Source organism: Sceloporus undulatus, chromosome 2 (assembly GCF_019175285.1).
Source record: "Sceloporus undulatus isolate JIND9_A2432 ecotype Alabama chromosome 2, SceUnd_v1.1, whole genome shotgun sequence".
In the NCBI taxonomy this organism is placed as follows: domain Eukaryota; kingdom Metazoa; phylum Chordata; class Lepidosauria; order Squamata; family Phrynosomatidae; genus Sceloporus; species Sceloporus undulatus.
This window is the reverse complement of record NC_056523.1, coordinates 171,464,806-171,474,422: the sequence shown is the minus strand read 5'-3', so window position 1 is coordinate 171,474,422 and position 9,617 is coordinate 171,464,806. Positions and strand designations below refer to the sequence as shown.

Below are 9,617 nucleotides of genomic sequence, written 5' to 3'. Positions count from 1 at the left end.
ACATAATCATGACAGGGTGTTTTCTCTATGGGGCACGTGTTTTAGTTATGTTTTTAACTTTTAACTTTTGTATGTTTTTCTGTTCATTTTTTATACTATTATATCTAGATTATTTTAATTGTTTTTAATTTTTTATTGTAAAGTTTTAAAAGGTTTTTTTATCTTGTGAACTGCCTTGGGGCCCTTTCTTGGAGAAAGATGACATAGAAGTGAAATGAAATGAAATGAATAAATAAATAAATAAATAAATAAAAGTCATATAGGGCTCTAGTTACAGTAATGAGGACCTGTCCAGGCCCTGGTTATTATCCATAGGGAGAACTATGGAAGTGTTGGAGATTTGGGCCTGCAGCTGTGCAGTTTCCTGGAGGTGACAGTGCAGTAAAAGTTCCATATTGAACTGTGCATTTTTGTTTTCTAAATTCCCAGACAGAATCAGCAAACCCTCACTTGTATAGAACTATGTGAATTAAGGAATCACTACACTCTTGCACACTCTATATAATTGATTCTGCTTCCAAGATCCTTATTTTCTAAGAAAAGTATGAAGACAGAACATCTGTGAGTTATAAAGATCATAATAATAATAATAATAATAATAATAATAATAATAATAATAATAGGATTTATTTATATGCCACCCAATCACTGGGAATCCGGGCGGCTTACAACAGAGGGGATAATATGCGGTTCCCTGCCCTCAGGCTTACAATCTAAAAGACACGACACAAAAGGAGAAGGGAATGGTGAGGGAGAGAGGGGATCAGGTCCAGCATTCTTCTCTCCCTCTGAGGCCTGGACCAAGGCAGATGGACCGGAGGGAGGGCTTGTCTTCTTCCAGGCAGGCCTGGTGTGGAGCTAGCCTGCCTCTCTCTCCCTCAAGATGGTGGATGAAGGGAGGGCTTTTCTTCTTCCAGGCAGACAGTTGGAGCTAGCCTGCCTTTCTCTCCCTCAAGATGGTGGCTGAAAGGAGGGCTTGTCTTCTTCCAGGCAGGCCTGGTGGAGCTAGCCTGCCTCTCTCTCCCTCAAGATGGAGGATGAAGGGAGGGCTTGTCTTCTTCCAGAGAGCCCTGTTGGAGCTAGAAATAGACTGGTTCAGAAGTTGGATGACCATCTCTCTCGTACGCTTTAGTTGTGCGTTGCTCAATGGCAGGAGGCTGGACTTATGATCACTTTAAGCTGTCTGATTCTCTGACTTGTCCCCTTGCTTTCAGTGGATTTACTCTTTTTTTCACAGCGAGATCTCCAAACAATTGGGGCCAAATCTGGGTATTTTCATCCACTCAGGGCTTTAATTCAGAGGGAAAGAAAGTGAGGATTTATCCCAGTTTTGAGTGGAAAATCCAGATATTTGCATGTCTGTGTTGACTGCACTTCCTAGTGACATCAGAGTGAGCCTTCTCTATTTGTCTTCTTTTCACAGGCACCAGGGATACACAACAGTGTTCTTGATCGTACAGTGGGCCCTCGCCTTACATGGGGATCCGTTCCGGATCCCGGCGCGTAAGGCGAATTCCGCCTATGCTCAAGCCCCATTATAAACAATGGGGCTCGTGCACGGCGGTGCACGGGGCACAACGGGCGCACACGCCCATTCAATTGAATGGGACGTGCCCCCCCTTCCACCCCATGCACAACCCGCGGCTTGAGCACGCATGCTCAAGCTGCGTATGACGCGGGCACACTGTAATTGTAAACCTGGCTCTCCTCAAGGCTGATTGGTAATACAGAATGACTGATGTAGAGGTTCTATCTTGGTATGTCCAATTTGTGTGGGTCTTGAAGGTCTGCGTAATATGTAAGGTTTAGCAGACAAGTCAGAGAGAGACTCTAACTTCAAACTGACATAGCTGTTGGCTGCCAGCAGTGAGAGTGGCTAGTAGCAGCGAGTGGCTACCAGCAGTGAATGGCTGGCCGCAGCCAGTGGCTGGTAGCCATGAAGCAATCAATACCCATAGGAAATGGAAAGAAAGTATTGTGTGTGACCATCATCCCCTTCCTGTTACTCCTGGAAATCCAATCTAGATCTCTGTGCTCTTCAAATGGCATAACCAGAAGCTTCAATAGGTGAAATTTTATTATCACTGTAATAATGGGTGTAGATGTGTGCAAAATCCTTTGGAGGGACTTGCTGTATTTCTTTCTTTCTTTCTTTCTTTCTTTCTTTCTTTCTTTCTTTCTTTCTTTCTTTCAAACTGGTGGTGTGAAGATGCAGTGTTGAAACTCATTTGAGGAAAATATCACTAATCTTTCCAATAAAAGTATTGCTAATTCTCTATGGGAAAGACAGAGAGGGAGAGAGAGAGTTGGATGCCCTTTGACATTCCTTTTTGTGGTGTGTGTGTATGTTTTGGCTTTTGGCTCCATCACAAATATCAGAATTTGCTTCAAAATTCTGCTTTAGGGAAGCTGTAGATGGAAGACAGCTACAGCCAAATACCAATACTGTGACTGTTTCGTGGCATTCTCATTATCCACAGAAACCTCTCAAAATGGGCATCTTTGTGGGAGAAGAGCAAAGCAGATGAACAGCAGGGCTCTTTGGCAGTCTGCACAGAAGACTTTAGTTTCAAGAGAAGGATAGTAATCTTTAACTCTTCATACAGAGCTCTGAGGAAGTTGATCTCATCAAAGTTACTATCTTGGCTTCTAGATCTACTTGGGTCATGTAGGCACCATCCACATCTTGGAGGGGGACAAGATATTGTCAATCCAAAATCTGGAAATTCATGTCTAGAAATACGGAAGCCATATCACTCTATAATAGATTATATTATTGTAGAAACACAAATTTGACTATGAATACCTGTACAGTACTATATTATAAGCACACAGCAACATCACTGACAACTTTGACATACAGTGGCCCATTGTTATATGCTGGGGTTTGGTGTCAAGATCCCTGTGGATAACAAAATCCATGGATGCTCAAGTCCCATTAAATATAATGACATAGTAAAATGGTGTCCTTATAAAAAGTGGAAAATCAAGGTTTGATATTTGAAATTTATACTATTTTTTGGAACATTTTAAATCTGTGGTTGCTTGAATCCATGTATAAAAATCCATGTATAAGAAGGGCCAACTGTATACAGTACACAGACTGACTGAAAAGATGGCACCAAGTCAAACAAACAGAACAATGTTGTTGTTTTTTTGCAGAATCATCATGCAAAGCACCATTTTTTCATTCAGTTTGTGTACTGCATACTGCAGAAATTGTTTTTGGTGTTGTGTGCTTATAATACAGCACTGTGCAGGTTTCAATACATATATTTCTGCATATATTTGATGAAAGAGCAGAAATCCATTGAACTGATGGACTCTGCTAATAACCTAGTGTCAAAAAATTGGATCATTAAGTGACCCATTGAAACATTGTTATTCCTCAACACCACAGTGCCATAAAGCAAAACCAAAAGCAAAAACCTCTATGTATGTGTATCTATATATATGTGTATCTATATCTATGTGTCTATTGATCATGTGAATCTATATCTATCTGTCTTAATCACTATATATATAGGTTCTGTTATATCATTGTGTGTGACTGTTGATATGCTGAGGGCACTATCACACCCTGCTGTTATACTGTTACAGCGATTCATTGGTCCCATGTTTGCCTTGTTGTTGCTCTCCAGAGCCATTACAGGTTTCATTACAGAGTCCTGAAAAAGTTGCCCCCCCCCCCCCTTGAAGTCGTCTGTTAATGATCCTCTTTCCTGCATCAATTCAGTAAATTGGATGTGTCTCGAAGCGCTTACTGCTATGAATGATCCGTTAATGGGCATGGTCTGGGTTTAGCCAGGTTATTCATCCCTCGGGGATTGCCAAGAAAACCCCAGAGAAGAGGCCCCAGACCATTTCCAGTGCTCAAGCACAGAGCTAACCTCTCTGGTATGTATAAACCTCTCTTCTATTTCCTTCTCTTTGCTGTCACTATTGCATTATCCCATTATATCAACACAAGCTTTTGGGGATGCACCACTATGAACTCTCTTTCTTCCTCTCTCAAACACTGAAGTTTATCGCACCAGGGGTTAAAACATTCCCCAGTGCATTCTAACGTGCCTGTGTGCGGGCGCGCACGGAACATGACGGGAACACAATGGGGCCAAGAACCCCATTTTACTGCACACTGGAACGCCGCCTTTGCCGCCGGGCGTTCCAATCACATTCACGTTGAGTTCCAGAGGGCGCAATTTCTGAGAACTGTTTTCAAAAAGGCGGCATTCCAGTGTGCAGTAAAATGGGGTTCTTGGCCCCATCGTGTTCCTGTCACATTCCACACATGCCTGCATGTGGGCACGTTAGAATGCACAGGGAACGTTTTAACCCCAGTGTGATAAACTTCTCACTGCATTCAAGAGCACTCTTTCATTACTCCCTCTCACTAGTTCCTTCAAAATCTGCAAACAATTCCAGGTCAAAAGCTACTGATGACCCTGGGCTTTTACTCCACAATGCAACCCACACACACACAAAAAACACCCCCCACCCCCAAAAAACCACAACCCAAAAAACTGTAAGTTTCTGTTTTTTATTCTTTTCTTTTTTATTCTTTTTAGATCTTTGGAAAAAATCTGTAGGAGGTTTCCAGTCTCTAAAAAAAAGTCACTAATGGTTTATCTGTAATCAAACAAAACAATTTGTCCTTAGCTCCTAGATCTATCAGTTTCATCAGCAATCTTCCATACCTCTTTTCCCTCTGTCCGTCTATCCCAACTCCTCTGTAAAAATGTGTGTATATATATGTGTGGATTTCCTAACCTGCAGCAACAAACATTTTTTTAGAAGTTTTCATTCAAATCTTTACATAATATAAATTCAGTCCCTTCAACCATATTTTCCATTAATCCATCCTGTCCTATTTCCTCTACAATGAAGTATATACTTTTTTCTGATATCCTACACCTACATTTACATTTCATCTTTTCCTCCCTATCAGAAAAGGCTAGGAACTTGCACAAGCTGTAATGTTAGGAAGATCAATCATTCCTCATGGAAGTCATGAAAATGTGCTGTATCAGTGGACATCCACCAGAAGCTTCAATAGATGAAATTTAATCCCAACCATAATATTGGAAGTAAGTGCACGCAAAATCCCTTTGAGATATTTTCTGTATTTTTTTATTTTCTTTTTTGGGGGAAGAAAACATACATTTCTTTAAAATTCTTCACATCTTTTACCTCAGCAGGGCCATTATTGCTTGCCTGTTTCACTGGGACTGGGACTGGTAATGTAAAGAGGCAATAGGGAACCTCATTCCTGGGAAATATCACTAATATTTTCCATAGAGGTATTGCTAATTCTCTGTGGGAAAGACGGAGAGGGAGAGGGAGAGTTGGATGCTTCCTTTCATATCTCTTGCTATATGTGTGTGTTTGTGTGTTTTGGCTTTTTGCTCTGTCACAAATATGAAGGTTTGCTTCAAAATTCTGCTTTAGGGAAGTTGATGGCAGCCCTAGATGGAAAACAGCTACAGCCAAATACCAATGCTGGCACTATTTGGTAGCATCCCCATTATCCACAGAAACTTCTGAAAATGGGCAGCCTTTGTGGGAGAATGGCAAAGCAAATGAAAAACTAGTCTCTCCGGCAGACTGCCGAAAACACTTCAGTTAAAGAGAAGAATAGCAATCCTTTCCTCTTCATATATATATCTGAGGAAGTCAAGCTCATCTAGCTCCACATTGTTCATGTAGGCAGTTTCCACATCCTGGAGGAGAAGGAGGCAAGTTATTGTTGATTCAGAATCTAGAAATCCTTTGCTAGATGATCTGACGTTGTAGAGGAGCACACCTTGACCCCGCTTAGGAATTACTCATACCTGGGAAGGTAACCTTTACTTACTTCAGCCTCACACAAAAGTACAATGACAGCCACAACAACAAATGCCCCCCCTGCATGTAGACATAATGTACACACTGTTTGTGATTATGAAAGCGTGTTTGCTTTTCCCCCCCCAACATTTATTTCACATTTTGGAACATTTTTGGAAAAATGATTTTGCAAAGAATATTGTATTTTGCACAAAACACTACACACACACACACACACACACACACACACACACATTTCTATAAAATATTGTACACAGTCCATTATTGCCTGGGTGCAGAACCCAATGAAAATGAAAAAAGTCACTCTTTTTTTCACTGAAAGAGGCACAAAAATCTTGTGACCATTGGCATTTCTAATAATGGTATGTCTTCATGTGTTCTGACGCAATAAAATTTGAGAGAATTCTTTAGATATCTTCACATTATTGAATGTGGAATACAATTATGTAGATGTCACAAGAAACTGCTGGCTAATGCTAGTGACAACATGGATGATATGTTGTATGTTTTTAGCATTTTATTTTTTAAAAGGAACAAATGGCCTTTTAAAAATAGCGAGCTCTGTCATAACTATAGCAATGCCTCCCAATTTTTTAAAAATGTTTCTGCTTTCCTTGTGGTGACATATTCTAAACTGAATCTTTTCCAGGGTTTTTGGACTTGCCCTCCACCTCAGTAGCAAAGAAGGAGGCCTAATCTCCTTCATACCAAAGGACTAGTCCGTGTCACCTTTGCCTTCTCCCCTTTGCATCCTAGTTATGTTATTTGCAAATACCCACCTCCTTGACTATGGCAAAATCATTCTCTGCAATTGTACGCATGTTGATCCCATCTTCATATCTATTAGGACAGAGAAGCAAAAAACAAAACAAAAACAAACAAACCAGAACACCGTTTCAATTAGTCAAGTGTAAAATATCAAACCAGGTGGTGGTGGTGGTGGTGGGGCATTTTGGAATGCCAGTGGCATGTTGAAATCCACCATGTGCTAGATCCAAGAACTAGGCACAAAGTGGCTGCAATACAGAGTAACTTTCATGTTTTTTGTATTGAAATATGTCTTTAGATGGCTCTTTGTGAAGACTGTGGCTTTAGAAGCAGTGCAGGCAGCCCCCCACATTCACTGGTTTGCCTTTTGTAGATTTAATGATTTCTCAATATGACTGATATTTTCTCTCTAGGAATCTCTAGATCCTCCAGCATGATTCTATGATCACCTTTATCAATGTATATTTATATTTTATTTATATTATGTGGGAGGGGGCTGTGCCTCTAACCCTTCTGTATAGGAAGAAAACATGGGTGTAGAAGTAGGAGCAGGAATGAAGAATTTTTAAGGAGGAGAGAAGTTTACTTGTTCTTGAAGTCCTCCACAAGCTTTTGCACGTGATTCCATTCTTCAAGGAGTCTCCCGTTGTCAGTTTGCACGTTATCTGGCCTTCTCCTCAGATTGTTCAAGTATGACTGAAAATATGCTTCTAAGCAGCTTCTAAAGTTGTTCTCACCCTGTTCCTCAAGCAAAGTCCACTTAGTTTCCAACGCCTTTTTCTGCTGTTCAAGGAAACGTACCTGAAGACATAAAGGTTCAAAGCTATAACAATATGCATGTTTAGAAGTTAAATTTCAGTGGAGCCTTTAAGACAGTGCTTCTTAGCACCCCTAGCTGCAACACAGCTGTAGAATTTCCTCTCTCTCACTCTTGGAAATTCACCAAAGCAGTGGACAGATTCTTGAGTTGTTTGACCTCCTTTGATTGTTAGCTGTGAACAAAGAAAGCATCTGTATAATCCATACGCTCCAATATTTCACAGATAAAATCTGAGATGTGTGTGGTCAAGATCACAAAATTTTTTAATGAGGTAGAACAGACAAGTTAGGAGTGGGTGCAACAATTTGTTTTTACCCGAGACTACTGGGAAGGGCAAGGTTCTCCTCTCCTCTCCTCTCTTACCTGCTGAATTGCACTTACAACTCAGCTTGCAGCAATTCAAGTAAGCCAAGGAAAGGGGGAGATATGGGAAGGGAGAGAGAGAGAAAAAGTGCGACATTTTTAAAATGTAGCCAAGAAAGTGGGATGACAGGATTAATCAGGACTCTCCTTGCCAAATCGGGACATTTGGGGTGTATGAAATCCTATTCTCTTACCGTATTAATGAATGAAGCAAATTTGTTGTTGAGTGTCTTGATCTGCTCTCTCTCTTCTTTATGTACTCTCTGTATGTTGGGGTCAATCTCCAGATTGAGGGGTGCCAGCAGGTGCTGATTGATAGTCACTTCTTGGATTCCTCCAGGTGGGCAAACAGGGCCACCCATTCCTCCACCAAAGCCAGCTCCCATTACCCCAGACCCACCACCAATACCTCCACCAAGCCCATAGATGCTGCCACCAGAAAACCCATATCCACAACCAATGCTGCTGCAGTAACCAGCACCAAAAGCTCCCCTGATGACTGAGATTGTCTTAGATCCACCAAGGTTGAAGAGGCTTCGGCTGCCAAATCCAGCACCACCACCAATCCTACCAAAACGAGACATTTTAACCTGAGCAGAATAAGAAAATGGAAAGTGAAGAAGAAGAAAGAAAGGTCAACAGAATGAGTACACACAGAGTGAACGCAGCACAGGCTGGTATCCTTGTGTGCTGTAGCACTTTGGGGTTCTTCTTTTATTTACCTTCTCAAGGAAGTAGGATTGTTTGTGAATAAGAATGTTGATCATCTTTCCATGTGTCATTTGGCTGAGAATAACAATAAGGATACACAATGTGGATCATCTTATTATTAGGGCTGCACATGGCCAGAGGTGTTTGTGAACAGCAACAGCACTCCATTCTAATGTGCACACCCCATACAGAAAAGCTGATTGGAATGATAACAGCTTCAGTTCTGTGTCTATGTGTCATTTGGGAATAATGATTACCTTCTTTAGTCTCTGCTCTAGGCAAAGGGATGTTAATAAGTTCAATTTGTTTTTCGGCTGGGGAACAAGATGATGGAAGCAGGTGATACTGCTTGCCAAGAAACCAGTTACTCAAGACGTTGGAGAAAGATGTCCTGTTTTCCACCACTCTCCAAAAACAAGACAAAGAAAAGGCAGAGATAGACATACTTAATCCTTCTCTGTATAAACATAGAAAGAAGATGAAAGCCAGCTCAAGATTCATGGTGTCCTAAGATTCAGGGTGGCTTGTAGTGCTGGATAAACAAGAAACACTATTGTAGGGTTGTTGTTGAAGGACAGCTGGTGAAGAGGCCTTCCCTCACAGCTTTGCTTTGTCCAGGCTCCACCTGCAGTGATGTTTCTGGATAGCATGGATGTTGGGAGATGAGTCAGTGGGCTTCTAAGTACCATAAGGTGAGATGATGGAGGGAAGATTATACTGGACCCTGTTCTCTGTACAAACATGGTGCAGAATTGAATCTTCTGCCTTTTTGTGTTGGGGCTAGAGCTGGCAAATGTTACTTGTTGAGACCACAGCTCCCCAAATCCCCCAGAAGTATGCTGGGAGGGAGGTGGTTGGAGCTGTCATCCAAAAGGGCCACTTTCCCCTGCTCTAAGCAAGGCCCACAATGTTATCACCCCATGTGTGGATCAGTTCTCTGGGTACTGTTTCCTAAGATGGTGATACAAAGAAAATAACATTTCATTCCATTCACAGAGCCATACTGACAACATTATGGTCTTTTTAAATATATATTTTTACTACTGTATAAGCAACGTTTAAAGAAAAGAAAAGAAAAGAGATAATCAAATAGAAAATGTAGTTATTTCAA

At 41.2% G+C, this 9,617-nt stretch overlaps 1 protein-coding gene across 1 annotated transcript; it reads right to left on the bottom strand.

Moving 5' to 3' along the window:
- Positions 1 to 271: 271 nt before the first annotated feature.
- LOC121920459 (keratin, type II cytoskeletal 6A-like) lies at positions 272 to 8,379 on the bottom strand. The gene is made up of 6 exons (XM_042447599.1): positions 7,990 to 8,379; positions 7,199 to 7,413; positions 6,624 to 6,684; positions 5,680 to 5,720; positions 2,599 to 2,649; positions 272 to 368 (listed from the first exon to the last, which is right to left on the bottom strand). The coding sequence occupies exons 1-6, from the start codon at positions 8,377 to 8,379 to the stop codon at positions 272 to 274; spliced, it is 855 nt and encodes a 284-aa protein (XP_042303533.1).
- Positions 8,380 to 9,617: the final 1,238 nt, after the last annotated feature.

Coding starts and splice junctions, on each gene's coding strand:
- LOC121920459 (XM_042447599.1), bottom strand. CDS start 8,379: ATGTCTCGTTTTGGTAGGATTGGTGGTGGTGCTGGATTTGGCAGCCGA. Junction 6,685..7,198: donor GTGGAGGACTTCAAGAACAA/GTAAACTTCTCT, acceptor CTGTCCTAATAG/ATATGAAGATGGGATCAACA. Junction 369..2,598: donor TTCCTCAGAGCTCTGTATGA/AGAGTTAAAGAT, acceptor GCACTGTCACCT/CCAGGAAACTGCACAGCTGC.